Genomic DNA, 15,723 nt, shown 5'->3' with positions numbered 1-15,723 from the left:
TAGTGCTTTGACAAGCAAGATGCTCACTTACTGTAATGAAGGGCAGCAACAGAATCTCGAATATGGATATATAGCAGAACTAATGGAGCTGCCTAAATGAACAAAGAGGACCCAAAAGTCTGAGGGCAGAATAATAGACAAGAGAACAAGAGAAAATGCTACCTGGATGAATAATTTAATGCACTGAACACAGATTCAACATGCTACAACAGGACATTTATTCTCAGCTATTAATTGAAGATGGGGTCTTCAGCTACACAGTGCTCCCAAAGCTGCTATTTGTTGATAATTATTAGTATTGTTATTTATCTATATAGTTAGGAACATGACATAAAGATAAGAAGATAAAGTCCTTGACCCAAGAGCTTACAATTTCAGTAGATCTCCCACAGCCCATGGGTGTCACAAAAAGTCGCTAGATCACTGATTCTGTACTGACAGAGAGATATGCCACTTCTTACAGCAGCCTTGAAAAGCTTGGGATTTTTCATGAAAGCAGAAAAAAGCTTGTGAGATGATTGGATCACAGCTCCAGGTGTTCTGGCTGTAGAAAGTCAGAATATGTCTTTTAAGAGTTTTTTTCTTCTTCCCACTAGAAACACAAATAAGCGTGTAAAAGTTTAGACTCACTGGGCCTGATTTGCCACAGTCATAGTCCAATTTTATATTCTAGCTTCATTTTGAGCTACAATGAGACAACAGTTGTGGTTAGTATAATCGCCTGAAGGAGTTCCAGTTCCATTCACTTGTCATACAATTTTTGACTGCATATGAAAGCCAAGAACCTGGAGGAACATAACTGGGTGGTATAGTAAGCACACACATGTTGGAAAATTCTTAATGTTAGGCCAGCTCAGGACTATCTGAATTTACAGTAAATCTCACTCCCTTTCCAAAAAACAAAAAAGGTAAAAATTGTAAAATGTAAAAATGCAAATGTAAAAAATAGTTTAATTTCTTATTCTAGGTAACACCTTTTAATCAAGGTTACATTGGCGAACCTTGTGATATGTCATGTTTGTCTGTATTATAACAGACATTAAGATTACAATTAAAGCATATTGAATTAGTAGCACAACTCCTTTGTTAAACAAGTACAGATTCAGGAAATTCTCTGCTAGTCTACTGACAAATTACCTCAAAGAGATGGAGAAAATTCACACCACTAAATCCAAAGAAACAGTTCAGTTACTAAGAAAAGGAGGACTTGTGGCACCTTAGAGACTAACCCAATTTATTTGAGCATAAGCTTTCGTGAGCTACAGCTCACTTCATCGGATGCAGTCAGTGGAAAATACAGTGGGGAGATTTTATGTACACAGAGAACATGAAACAATGGTTATTACCATACACACTGTAACAAGAGTGATCAGGTAAGGAGAGCTATTAGCAGCAGGAGAGAAAAAAAACCTTTTGTAGTGATAATCAAGGTGAGGGTTTCCAGCAGTTGACAAGAATGTGTGAGGAACAGTTCAATCTTTCTGGTCACTTGATTACAGACCTAAAAGTGGCAATTCTTCAACAAAAAAAACTTCAAAAACAGACTCCAACAAGAAACTGCTGAATTGAAATTAATTTGCAAACTGGACACCATTAAATTAGGCTTGAATAAAGACTGGGAGTGGATGTGTCATTACACAAAGTAAAACTATTTCCCCATGTTTATTCCTCCCCCGCCCCCACTGTTCCTCACACATTCTTGTCAACTGCTGGAAATGGCCCACCTTGATTATCACTACAAAAGGTTTTTTTTCTCTCCTGCTGGTAATAGCTCACCTTACCTGATAACTCTGGTTACAATGTGAATGGTAACACCCATTGTTTCATGTTCTCTGTGTACATAAAATCTCCCCACTGTATTTTCCACTGCATGCATCCGAGGAAGTGAGCTGTAGCTCATGAAAGCTTATGCTCAAATGAATTTGTTAGTCTCTTAGGTGCCACAAGTACTCCTTTTCTTTTTGCGGATAGAGACTAACACAGCTGCTCCTCTGAAACCTGAGTTCGGTTACTGACATTTAAAAGAGGAAACAACAGCAAGAGAATATCTGCTTCTCTTGAGCAAGTTCATTCTCTTTTGTGCCTGCTAACAGTTATGTACAGAAATGAGACTCACGGAGAAATTCTTGAAATGAGAGGAAAAATGGCACTTTCATTTGCGGGTGGTTTTTGTGCCACAGATATAGTGCGTTTCATTATGTTCTCATGAAATGGCTGGTGTTGCATGCAAATAGGTGAGCATTCGATTTCTCGCTTTTGTCTGTGAGCAACAGTCTGAATTTCAAAATTTACATTTGAATGTTTTTGCCTGAAAAGTAACCCATTTGGAGTGAAAATGCAAACACAGGAACTGCCATACCAGATCATCCTAGTGGTCAATCCAGTCCAGTACTGTAGCTCCAACAATGGTCAGCGCTAGATGCTTCAGAGGAAAATACAAGAAGCCCTGAAGGCAGTGATAAGATAAACTGTCCTGAGGGAAAGTTTCTTCCTACAAACCCACAGAGGTTGGCTTATGGTCTGAAGCTTTTCCACTTTAACTCAAAAAAAGTAAATTTGGATGTTTATCCCGGTACCACAGTCATGGGCTGCATCACAGAAAGAATAAAGTGGAGTGAAACGTGAGGGCATTCTAGGAGATGGCAGAGCCTTGCACAAACCAAAGAACCCTTATTTGGGTGGAGGTGAGGAGAATGATACACTACATTTCTGAAAATAATGCTTCCTTCACCACCTGCTTGTTTTAGCCTTCATTATGTTGATTCTTATCAGGTTGCTTTAGCACAGTCAAACCTTAGTGGCATAAAGCTTGAGCCAAAGGCCACTGAAGTCAGTTGGAAAGAGAGCCATTGTCATCACTGGCCTTTGGATTCAACCCATAATGCAGGCTCGTACAGAAACACAAATACTTAGACTGATTAAGTCCATGTATTAATGTGTAGTGTTATAAAACTACCATGTCCTTTTCAGATAAGATCCAATAGCACTCGGGAGGGACAAAAATCATTAACCAATTGAGAGAAGAGAACGTTCGTGTGAAGTAAATATTTTCAGGTTTCCAAGACAGGATTACAAACAATGGAAAAAATTGAGGACAAAAAATTCAACAGTTATCTGTGTCCTGATACACCATATGTAATATCACTGGTCACGACATGGGAACATGGAAAATGACATCGCACATTTAGAAACGTACAACACCAAACATAGAATGATCTCATAAGTACGAGAAAGATTTCTATTTGCCCTCAGTCTCATTCTCTTTTTTCTCAATGTGGTGACACTATGTGCTCTATGGGGATACATTTCCAACTTGAAGATTAATTTTAAAACCTCAGTAGCTCAAAAACTCTTTCTACTCAATCATGTGAAAATGAATAATCTTATTGAGGCTGGATAATTCCTGGTGTATGGAGTGAAAACTCAATTAATTACCTTGAGGGTTTAATCTTACAATGCCTCCAATCTAATACACATTGACTACATCACTCAACTCTTATAGGTATTTATATAAGGCCCTGACTGCTGGAAAACCCTCATTTCACCTTGGGTCACATACATTCATGTGATCAACATGAATTATAGGTGCTACCCACCAAAGTGCCCACAGGATCTATGTGGGTAGGGGAAGGGGGTCTCCCAGCTCTGTGTAAGAGATATTGAGGAGAGCCAACATGTGTTATATTTTCCTGGGAGTCACTGCACAGCTGGGAATTGTGCACCCCCCCAGTCTCCATCCCCATCCCTAGTGCAGAAGGCAGGCCTGTGGGTTAGAGGAAGGAGAGTGGGGTCCAGTGGCAAAGAGACTGACCCCTACTTCCACAAGGGAGGGGAAGGATCTGTCCATGGAAGATCAACCCATCCCATTGAATTACCTGTATCAGGCTACCACACAAGAAAGGGGAAGGCCACTCCTCTCTCTGCCATATGATAATTTTTGTTGTTTAAACTGCTGAGATTAAAGCCCAGCGGAATGCCCAAAGGTACTGGATGGATGCTGATTGACCTCTCGCCCGTCATCTTTCACTAAAGTTTATCCTTCCCACTTTCTGAAACGTGCTGTTCCTATTCGAAAAGTTCACTGATAATAATCGCTCTCTCCCCAGACTCCAGCACCCATTTGGGAAAGCTCAATGAAAAGGACAAAGATAGGGAATGCACTTTGATTCCCAAGCTCCCAAATGAGTGTGACGACAATGGAGAGCAAAACCAGCCAAAGCTGTTTAAGAAAGAACTTAAGTCACCTGGCCCTTCTGTAGTTGAGCCCCACAATTCCTATGTCCCTGCTATTTCAAGTGCTCAAGGACATTAGAACAGACATGTAGCCCAGACCCTGAAAGATATTTAAGCTCCTAACTTTCACTGGGAGCCTAAGTACCTTTGAGGATCTGGCCCACAGTCTTTAAGGCAATATGTTCCTCTGAGAGCAGATGCTATTGTGGAAAAATCTGCATTCATGCTACTATTTGCATGTACTAATTGGTAAGAGCCAGCTCTTGTATCATGCATTATTATACTCTCTTCTAGAAGTGGGTGAAAATTTTCTATTGAAATCTTTTTTTGTTTTTTGATGGAGAATGGCTTTTCCAAAAAAAACAGAAATCTTTGCAAAATAAATTCAAATTTTTGTCAAAAAAAAAGGTTTTGTTTTTCCAGTTTAAAACTGAAAAAAAAATAGCGTTTGTGTTTTTTTTTTGACGAAAGCCTGAAAAATCAAGAAGAAAATTTTTGGCAAGTGAACATTTCTTTTATTTTTGTCAAAAATTTTCACAGGGAAAAACAATACTTTCCTGACCACCTCTAGTCTCTTCCCATACTCATTCATTTTCTTCTTTTGTCTCTCTCAAACATCTCCCACTTTCTTACTCACTGTTCTTTCTATTATTCTCATTGCTTTTCCTTCTCAAGTTAAAATTTATCAATACGTTGCCTATCCTATTCTCTTTCTCCAAAGGGCAGCTTCATTGGTTTCCCTGCTTGTTTTAGTTACTTAGCCCAATTTCTCATAAAACACCACCCTCATGGAATCATCTTCCTCCAACAGCTCAGTTTCCTACTACTTAATTCTCAGAAAGTTTCACTTGTCGGCTAACAAGACACATTATTTGTGGTGCACGGACCATAATTTGGGAAACAGCTTTTGCACAGTATCAAGAGTTCAGGCTATAGTTGGGTTTCGCCTTAACTCTGAATCTCCTTACTTATGAGGGGACTGATAACATTGTGCTGTAGGTTCAAAAGGCATTCTGTTTCTTGTTTGCTAGTCTACTGATTCACAGCCAGCAGTCTGAATCCAGTTCCCAAAATTTGAAGAGGCTGGTAGTGCATTCCAGATCTGACACTTTCATGGTGTCACTCTAGGATACTTTGGGTGAGCTCTCAGTTGATGTGCTTTAATGTGTAGTCCATGAAAATAGTTCAGATATGGACACAAGAAGAGGAGGGTGTTGCTGTTATGATTCTGTTGCTGTGCCTCGAATGATACGCATGAAAAGAATTATATTAGCAGCCAATTGGTGTTTGATCTGATGCTGTGATGCTTGTAACTTCATAAACTTCTGTAGAGGTCTGGTGTGGGGAATTTCTATGGAACTAGACAGAACTGGATTAGTCTTCTCTAATTCACTCAGGCATTTTAAGTTACAGTCAGATGATTTAAATTCAGGTCCCTAAATCACATTCGGGCTCTTAAACACCATTGCTCCCAGTCCAGCACCTGTCCCTAACACACAGAGGTAGTCATTTTTATCGCAGAACTAGATGGCATGGTCCACCTCGTCCTCTTCCTCCACATTGGCATAAGTCCATAGCTCTTCCCATGCCATCTCCGGCCAATTTCCGCTTGCACCTGAAAAGGGAAAGAAGATGTTAGTGGTCCGTTAGGTTGATTTCATCTCTATGCCAAATGAGCCCAGTGAGAGGAGGCTTGGACAGGTACGTTCATGGTACCCAACTTGAGTACATATGTTATGGACCCCCTAGGGAACGTTTGTCATGAGAACTAGTCAACATTTTTCAAATGTGACAATTTTAATGACATTTCACAATAAAAAATGGAAAAAAATCTCAGTGTGATTTTTACTGCATATTTTCCAGCCAACTACAGAGCTAGAAACATTTTTTAAAATGTTGAAATGTCGACATTTCTAATTTAAAAAAATGAAGAATTTTTTTTAAGTGTGTGAGTTTTTTACATCTCTTTCTGATTTAAAACAAAGTGTAATTTTAAAATGAGTTTGAAGCTGTTCTGCATTTTTGTAACTGAATTTCTAAAATAAATTTCTTCTCATAATGCAAATAAAGTACTACCAAAACTTTGGTCTTGCAGTTCGAACTATAAAAACAGACCAACACAACCAGTAGTTATACAATAAGTGACAACTTAATTTGTGATAATACCTTTTGCAGCATCAGACCTTTTGCAGCATGCATAATACCATCTAAGCATCATACAAAATAAAAAGCATTCCTAGGAGGGAGGGAGTTAGATAAGTTAAATATTATTATCCCTTTGTTTCAAAGAGGTGAACGCCCAGATCCTTAAAGATATTTAGATGACTAACTCCGATTGATTTTAATGGCAGTTAGGTGCGTAAATACCTCTGAGGAGATGGCCAAAGTGACTTGCCCAAGGTCACACAGTAGATCAGAGTGAAAAATGTCAGACACATTTCAAAGCCTTTGTGACAGGGACCACATCTACGATGTTTGCACTGCACCTAGCAGATCAGCTTTAGGGCTTGCAGGAACGGCTATAAAATAATACATAATAATAAACACCTAGATGGACAGAGATGGGATTAAAACTCAGGCATCATGTCTCCCAGTTCCATGCTCAGACCACTAGCTCATGTTGCCTTTAATAATTTGATAGCATACCCATTTGACTGTGACAATTGCTTTTGATTCTGTGCACGGTATCTAACCAATGAATAAAAGGCACACTTCTTCCATTTAAAATGAACACTTAGGGTACGTCTTCACTACCCGCTGGATCGGCCGGCAGCAATAAATCGATCCCCGAGCGCTCTCCCATCGACTCCGGTACTCCACAGCGGCAAGAGGCGCAGGCAGAGTCGACTGGGGTGCGGCAGCAGTCGACTCACCGTAGTGAAAACACCATGGTAAGTCGATCTACGTACGTTGACTTCAGCTACATTGTTCACATTGCTGAAGTTGCGTAGCTTAGATCAATCTCATCTCCCCCCCCTCCCAAGTTCAAGCCTACTGCATATGTAATGCCTGAGTCCACAACAGGGGCTCCAGGGCACTACCTATAAATAATAAATAATACAATTGGACCTCAGAGTGTGAGCATCTACTGTCTCAGCTAAAAGACTCAGGTCTGTTAACTCAAAGCCAGTATCAGACTTATAAACCACTATGTAGTTCACCCATTAGAGGGCGACAGAGAACCACACCTTAATGGTGAATTGCACACAACACATATTGCTGTGTCTACACTAACATTTTCCTTAAACTTTCCCCGCCTAGATCCACCAGTGGTGCTAAGAATAGTAGGGTGCTAATATAGATGGATTGCTGGCATTTCAACCAGTGAGTCATGCAACAAAAATAATCTCTAGTACTTACATAGTGCTTTTGATGAGTAGATCTCAAGAAACTTTATAAGGGATGTCAGTATCGTTAACCTTTATACAAATAGGAAAACTGAGGCACTGAGCAGTGATGTGACTTGCCCAAGATCACCTAGCAGGCCAAGCTGGGAACAGAACCCAGCTCTCCACTATCCCAGCCTAGGGTGCTATCTATTGGCTCGCATTGCCTCTCTCACAATGCTAAGAACAGTGCTAGATGAAACCCTGGTTAAAAATGCCAGCAGTCTAAGGGAGCTTAACACAAATGCTCCCACCATTACTACCTCTTTTGGAGCTCAGTCAGTGGTAGAAATCTAGTATTGAACATCTAGTATCGACAAGGCTTATGTGAGAACTGATATTAGTGGGTACATATTTACTGGCATGCTATTCTAGTTGCTTTTACTGCCATACAGTTTTAATTAAAACATTTTTAAAGCTATTCATGAAATAACCATGCATGTTTCCCAACACAGTGTGTTCCTCTGAGCTTCCGATGACCAGGATAGAGGTTTAACACACAACTCTTTCCACCGGAGTGTGCCATTTAAGAAGCTCCTACTGTGCAATTTTCAAAGCTTGTGCTGGGGATGAGGAGCACATCTCTGTGTGCATGTGTAAATTGCTCTTGCTTGTTTTCTCTTTCTCATCTTCAGCTCCCACAGAGCGGGCACCCTTCTCTGCCTCATAGGAGCTAGGAAGATTCCATCCCTGGAATACCGTGTCCTGTTCTGGTGCCCACATTTCAAAAAGGATGTGGAAATATTGGAACAAGTTCAGAAAAGAGCTACGAGAATTATCTGAGATCTGGAAAACATGGCTTAGAGCAGTGGTGGGCAACCCGCGGCCCGTGGGCCTCATGGGGCTCATCAGGGTAACCTGATTGCGGGCTGTGAGACATTTTGCTGATGTTGACCATTCACAGGCACGCCCCCCTTCCCTCCCCCCTCCCACCGCACTGCAGCTCCCAGTGGCCACAGTTCACCATTCCCGGCCAATGGGAGCTGCAGGAAGTGGCGGCCTGCATGTCCCTATGGCCCACACTGTTTCCCGCAGCTCCCATTGGCCAGGAATGGCGAACCGTGGCCACTGGGAATTACCGGGGGGCCATGCCTGCAGATGGTCAACGTCAGCAAAATGTCTCGTGGCCCACAATCAGATTACCCTGATGGGCCGCAGGTTGCCCACCACTGGCTTAGAGTGAGAGAATTAAGGAGCTCAATCTACTCCATTTACTCAAGATACAGTTAAGAAGTGGCTTGATTACAGTCTACATGTACCTACATGGGGAAAGAGATCGTTAATAGTAGACCTTAATCTAGCAGAAAAAACAATTAGACGAAATAGCTGGAAACTGAAGCTAGACAAATTAAGACTAGAATGAAGGCACAACTTCTTTGTAACAATGAGGGTAATTAACCATTGGAACAACTCGAGATGTGGTGGATTCTCCAGCTCGTAGAGGTATCCAAGCCACTAAGTTTAGACTCTGATCCAAACTTTCCCAGTGTTGTAAGGGATTCAGAGCCAGAGTTCTGGACTGGATCCATTACTGCTTTCTGGGCTTCTTGTCAGCCAGCCAGGAGCAGACATGGAAGCAGCTTTGGCAGGTGCTGCAGCAGGGACTGGCAGACCTGGATGATGTCATCTGGCTGCTATCTGTCATTTTCACTCAAGATGTTTTCTTCCCTCTATTGGTTGTCTGTTTGCTCCAAACCCCACTCGCCCACCCATTCCCTAACAATCTCTTCACCTCAGCTTCACTCCTCCCATCCACCATGCTCTCCTTCTTCCTTCCCCCCACCTCTCCGCTCCCATCTATTCCCCCCTCCTTTCCTTTATGTTTCCATATTTAGCTTATCCCACAATAGCTAAAGTCCCACACAAAGAATTTTTGGAAAACAATTTTGGCATTAATGTGTCATTTGCATACCACCCACTCTGCTGTTTCTCTTTGTACATTATACTCCAGTCTCCTGCCCTATGTCTGTCATGTCTATTTCAATTATGAGCTCTTTGGAGAGTGACTGTCTTTTACTCTATATTTATATAATGCCTAGCACAATTGGGCTCTAATCCTTGTTGGCACTAAATCACTATATGATTAATAGCAGTAACCAGTGATGATCTGGAAAAACTAGTATGATAGAGATCTATAAGATCATGAATGGTGTGGAGACAGTGAATAAGGAAGTGTTATTTATCTCTTCAGATAACACACGAACTGGGGGTCACCCAATGAACTTATTATGCAGCAGGTTTAAACAAACAAAAGGAAGTATTACTGCACACACCGCACAGTCACCCTGTGGAACTCGTTACCATGGGATGGTGTGAAGGCCAAAACAATAGCTGGGTTCGAAAAAGAATTAGATAAATTCATGGAGGATAGCTCCATCAATGGCTATTACACAAGGTGATCAGGGATGCAACCCCATGCTCTGGATGTCCTAAGCATCTAAGTGCCAGAAGCTGGGACTGGACAACAGAGGCTGTATCACTCGATAATTGTACTGTTCTGTTCATTTCCTCCGAAGCATCTGGGATTGGTCACTGTCAGAAGACAGGATACTAGGCTAGATGGACCATTGGTCTAATTCAGTGTGGCCATTCTTAGTAGATTCAGTTTATTTTGACCCTTGTTATGTGACAGGGTATAATCTTTGTAACATTAACTCATGTCATGTGACTGAAGCCAGGACATAAATATCAGATTCTTTCAGCATCTGTATTACACACCTGTATTACAATGCATGTCTGAGTGACAGCAAAATGTGGTGCTTAGTATGAAGACTGGAAATAGATATATCACACTAAAGAAATGTTGTCAAAGCTAGAGAGCATAGTGAAAACTACCTGTACTGAACATTATGTGTATTTGACAATCATAGACTTTATGGTCAGAAGGGACCATCATGATCATCTGACCTCCTGCACATGGCAGGCCACAGAACCTCACCCACCCACTCCTGCAACGGACCCAGAACCTCTGGCTGAGTTACTGCAGTCCTCAAAGATTTCAAGTTACAGAGAATCCACCATATACACTAGTTTAAACCTGCAAGTGACCCATTTTCCACGCTGCAGAGGAATGCAACCCTACCCCCAGGGTCTCTGTCAATCTGACCTGGGGGAAAATTCCTTCCTGACCCCAAATATAGAAATCATTTAGACCCTGGGCATGTGGGCGAGACCTGCCAGCCAGACACCTGGGAAAGAAGTCTCTGTAATAACTCAGAGCCCTCCCCTCTTATGTCCTGTCTCCGGCCGTTGGAAATATTAGCTAGTAGCAGTTGTTGATGGCTGTATGTCATTGTGGGCAACCTCATCTGACCACCCCCTCCATAAACATATCAAGTTCAGTCTTGAAGCCAATGAGGTGTTTTACCCCCACTGTTCCCCTCAGAAGGCTGTTCCAGAACTTCACTCCTCTGATGGTTAGAAACCTTCATCTAATTTCAAACCTAAACGTGTTGATGGCCAGTTTATATCCCATTTGTTCCTGTGCCAACATTAGCCCTTAACTTTAATAACTCCTTTCCTTCTGTAGTATTTATAGAAAGCAATCATATCACTCCTCAGTCTTTGTCTGGCTAAGCTAAACAAGCCAAGCTCCTTAAGCGTCCTTTCATAAGGTAAATTCTCCATTCCTCTGATCATCCTAGTAGCCCATCTCTGCACATGTTCCAGTTTGAATTCATCTTTCTTAAACATGGGAGACCAGAATTGCACACAGTATTCCAGATGGGATCTCATCAGTGCCTTGTGCAATGGTAATGATACTTTTTTAGCTCTACTGGAAATACTTCACCTGTTGCATCTTAGGATTGCATTAGCCTTTTCCACGGTTGCACCACATTGATGGCTCATAGTCACCCTGTGATCAACCAATACACCCAGGTCTTTCTCCTCTGTCGTTTCCAACTGATACATCCCCAGCTTACAGCAAAAATTCTTGTTCATCCCTAAATGCATGATCCTGCACTTTTCACTATTAAATTTCATCCCATTTCTATTACTCCAGTTTTCAAGGTTATCCAAATCTTCTCATATGATAGTCTGGTCCTCCTCCATACTGGCAATAACTCCCAACTTCGTGTCCTCCGCAAATTTTATTAGCACTCTCCCACTTTTTTGTGCCAAGATCATTAATGAAAATGTTAAATAAGATTGGTCCCAAGACTGCTTCTCCACTCCAGCCTGACAGTTCACCTTTCTGCATGACCTACTGTAGTCTCCCCTTTAACCAGTTCCTTACCCACATTTTGATTTTTGTATTAATTCCCATCTTCTCCAATTTAATGAATGATTTCCCATGTGGAACTGTATCAAATGCTTTACTGAAAATCAGGTAGATTAGATCTACTGCATTTCTTTGTCTAGAAAATTGGTTGTCTTCTCAAAGAAAGAGATCAAGTTGGTCTGGCATGATCTACCTTTTGTAAAACAATCTCTCTAAAGTTGACATTATTTCCAGCTTAATACAAATCTGTTGGCTCCTTGGGGTATGGACCTTCTTTTTATTCTGTGTTTGTAGATCACCAGCACATACGTGTGTTGGTTCATTGCTGAGCCTGTCACAGTATAAATAATAATAAACAGAGATGGTAATAATTTTCCATTATATTCAGGACAAAATAGCAACAATGTTTCTGCCCACTAGGTGGCTTCATTCTCACGAAGATACTTCAAGGAGATATTCAGCAGCATTAACTCCCATGTCACTAGGCAACCGGGCTAAACTAACACATTTGATCACCTGCCACTGTTAAATTAGGTATTAACTCTATATGGCTTTCATTTAAATCAATAATGAAGAAGAGAATGTAGTTCTCTTACCTCTTGATTAAGGAAACAGTACAGAACGGCTACAATAAATCCCTGAAGAAGCAAAACAGTTAAGTGATAGCACAGGTTTGAAAAGCTGTTTCCGCTAAATCAGTCTGTGATGATACTCCTATATCCTATGCATTGGCATGAGCGTAAAATATTCTAAGCTCAATTAGTTTCACAGCTAATCAGCCAGATCTTCGGCTGGTGTAAACTAGTATCCCGCCATCGAAATCAGTGATGCTACACCAGTTTACACCAGCTGATGATCTGGTCCAGTGAAGCTCCACCAAGAATGAATTTGGCCATATAGCTGCAACATGGTAGTCAAAATTACAGCTCTTCCAAATCTGTTGTGGGCCAGATCCTCAGCAGGTGTAAATCAGCAAAAAGCACCCTGGACTCCACTGGGAGACTGTGTTTGTTCTGGATCATATTGCTTTCCAGTCACTGCTTAGCTTTATTTTTATAATTTCTCTAAATACCAAATCACTAGCTTTATCTCTATAGCACACTGCATGGCATTAATATTATACAGAGCGGGCATGATTCTGATCTCACATACAGTAGTTTTACGCCAAACAAAAACTCCAGTGAAAACACTAGAGTGATACCTGGTGTCCAACAGCTTAGAGCAGAATCAAGCCCTAGAGAGTTTTAGGAAACATTTGGGCTAGATCCTCTGTTGGTGTAAATCTGCATTGTGCCATTGAAATCAGTTGTTCTATGCCAATTTACACCAGCTGAAAGTCTGACCCTTTTAGTATCTTTTCTTACATTGCAAGATAATTTAATGATGACTGACAGCCCCAAAGACTGAAATTCAGAGTAGGGACTGAAACCTCAGGGTGAGTTTAGACAGGAAGAATGTAAGTATTTGGGCTGGAATTTGTGAACACTACGGGTCCAATACTCAGCTGGTGTAAATCCGCATAGCTCATGGGTCTCTGTTGATTTACAGCAGCTGAAGAGGCCGTGGAATCGTTATTGACCCGTGGAAAGCCGCATTTCAAGTCAAAAGGCAACGAGGGAAGAGCTCAGTGACTATAGTCACTTGACATCCTGGGGCAGGGTTTGCAACATATGTCAGGGGAAGGGTGGGGCAAAGAGAGGGGCTTTCAGCACCTTTGTGCTGCCCAGATCCTGAACTAATGCAGGGAATCAAAACAGCCCTCAGTGTAAATCAGAGCAGCCCTGGGGGTTGCTCTAAGTTATGGCAGCCTCCCACCTGCCCAGAATGTCCTAGCACTCAATGCCACCAGCACACTTCCTATTCTGGGGTCTGCCATGGGTGCAGTATAGGGTTGATTCCTGCATTGGGGAATTCTGCCCTGGCCTGGTGTGGTTGTCTAAAGGCTTATACACTGTCAGAGCAGTGTATAGCCACTGGGTGATCTTCTGTAGGATTTAACCGGGGAGGTTTAAGTCACCCCACCACAGGTTGGCCACTGCAACAAAGAGGGTAAAGTTCTGTGCAACTCCACCATCTTCAATGAAGTGGCATCCGTGACTGAGTTTGGATCACAGTCCCACTTGAATGTGCACAGAAAGGATGATATCTATTCAGGCTAGACAAGCTATGGAACACGTGCACTGCTGCAATACTTCAACAGGTTTACCTGGAAAGATCCAATGCAGAGCTCTAAATATAGCCGGACTCCCAGGTTGGTGTATTCAGGGAGGAAGTTGAAGACAATGTAATGTGTCCCAAATAGCGGAATGAGAAGCAGTGTCGATTTTGAGAGACGTCTAGGGCAGGAAATAAGAAGAGGCCAAAAAAATAAATATCATTCTTCTGAAGAGCATGAGGACAGCTGAACTAGAAATTCTCTAGTAATGAGTGATGCTCAACAGTTTAAAAAGGGACCCAGATATATATTTCAAATCTGCTGGGACAAAGGTGGGCACAGATTTCTAATGCTTCTGGCTGGAGTGGAGGTACCACATAACCAATCTTTTTTTGCTGTGATTTTTGGTATTCTTAATGCTTGAACAAGAATGAATAAAATAAAATGCTGTTCAGAGAGATGCCTGGTCTAGTGACCTTGACAACAGAACTGGGGCCAGGCACCCCGAGTTCCAACCCTGAAAGTGACTCTATCTGTGGTCGTGGGCATATCCTTTAATTTCTGACTCAGCTGCACCATTTGGAAAATATCACGGCCGGAAGCATTGCTCACAATGTGTGTGACACTGGATTACCTGTACTGACATGAATTATTGAAGTTGATTTGTCTTGGGTCCAGCTTTTTCAGCAAGATTCTGATGATGTTGATGAAAAGGATAAAGTTGACCTGTTTCCATTTTTTTGGAAGAAAGAAGATTGTTACCTTTTACTACCAAACATTCCTGTGAAAAGTATATTGTGACTTAAATAATTGCTAGCCATTACTGCAGATACAGTGGGAGCTGTACAAGAAACCAGCCTTACTAGGAAACTTCCCATCTTAAAGAGACAGCAACAAAGTATCCCTAAGGATATTGTATATAATTCTGCTGTGTCTTCTTTGGAAGACCATCTCTATTAAGCAACCATATTTGTTAGTCCCTGGAGTAATCGATCATTTCTTTATTGTTTGCAGCACTCTTTAATTTTTCTGGTTTGAGACAATGATCGTTGTTGTACTAAACTATGGCTGATACCTTTAGAGCTGACTGGTCAAATTTTCTGCTGGTGTAATTTGTCACAGCTCCATTCAAACCAACATTGCTGGCCCATTTTATACCAGCAGTGAATTTGTCCTTGCATCCCATGTATTATGTGCATCCATCAATCTTTCAGGTGATGGCGAATGGCTGCTTTGCTCTAATGATGCCCATCTCTCCCCAGACATTGCAATTCCATTTTATCCACCTATAATGAGTTAATTAGATGATTGCAGAAAAATACATTCCTTGCTTGCCTGTATGGCATTCACACCTAGTCAGGAATGTCAGTCAAACGCAATGAGCCAAAACGTGGAGGTGTAGAGCATTTTAAAACTGCCTCACAGCAGAATAAAGCTGATAACGATCTGTCATTTTTGGATTCTGCATTCATACTGCTCTATCCTGCAGACGAGCCCCCTTCAACAACCCTTATTTATGCACAGCTGGTGCTGCCATCCAATTAAGCCACACAAATGCAGTGGCTTTAATTCCAGCCTGGTGCACTGCACATATTACCTGTTTATTTTATATATTTCCTAGGGATTAATGACCAATTGCAAGTAATTGTGCATCATGTCCCATTAACCCTAACCAATTATGAATCCCCAGTAAATGCACAGCTCCAGGGCTGTAATTGCCATGATCA

At 41.5% G+C, this 15,723-nt stretch overlaps 1 protein-coding gene across 1 annotated transcript in view; it reads right to left on the bottom strand.

Moving 5' to 3' along the window:
* Window positions 1-4,788: 4,788 nt before the first annotated feature.
* The window catches only part of GHRHR (growth hormone releasing hormone receptor), a 33,789-nt gene continuing 22,854 nt past the window's right edge, over window positions 4,789-15,723 (bottom strand). Inside the window, exons 10-13 of the mRNA XM_084621400.1 lie at window positions 14,631-14,722; window positions 14,048-14,177; window positions 12,438-12,479; window positions 4,789-5,848 (exon numbers count right to left, since the gene is read on the bottom strand). Coding sequence (XP_084477526.1) covers window positions 5,723-5,848; window positions 12,438-12,479; window positions 14,048-14,177; window positions 14,631-14,722 — 390 coding nt within the window. The 3' untranslated portion in view covers window positions 4,789-5,722. The remainder of the gene's footprint in view (window positions 5,849-12,437; window positions 12,480-14,047; window positions 14,178-14,630; window positions 14,723-15,723) is intronic.

This window comes from Lepidochelys olivacea (genome assembly GCF_965140295.1).
Source record: "Lepidochelys olivacea isolate rLepOli2 genome assembly, chromosome: 2".
In the NCBI taxonomy this organism is placed as follows: Eukaryota; Metazoa; Chordata; order Testudines; family Cheloniidae; genus Lepidochelys; species Lepidochelys olivacea.
This window is presented reverse-complemented; position numbering and strand designations above follow the sequence as displayed.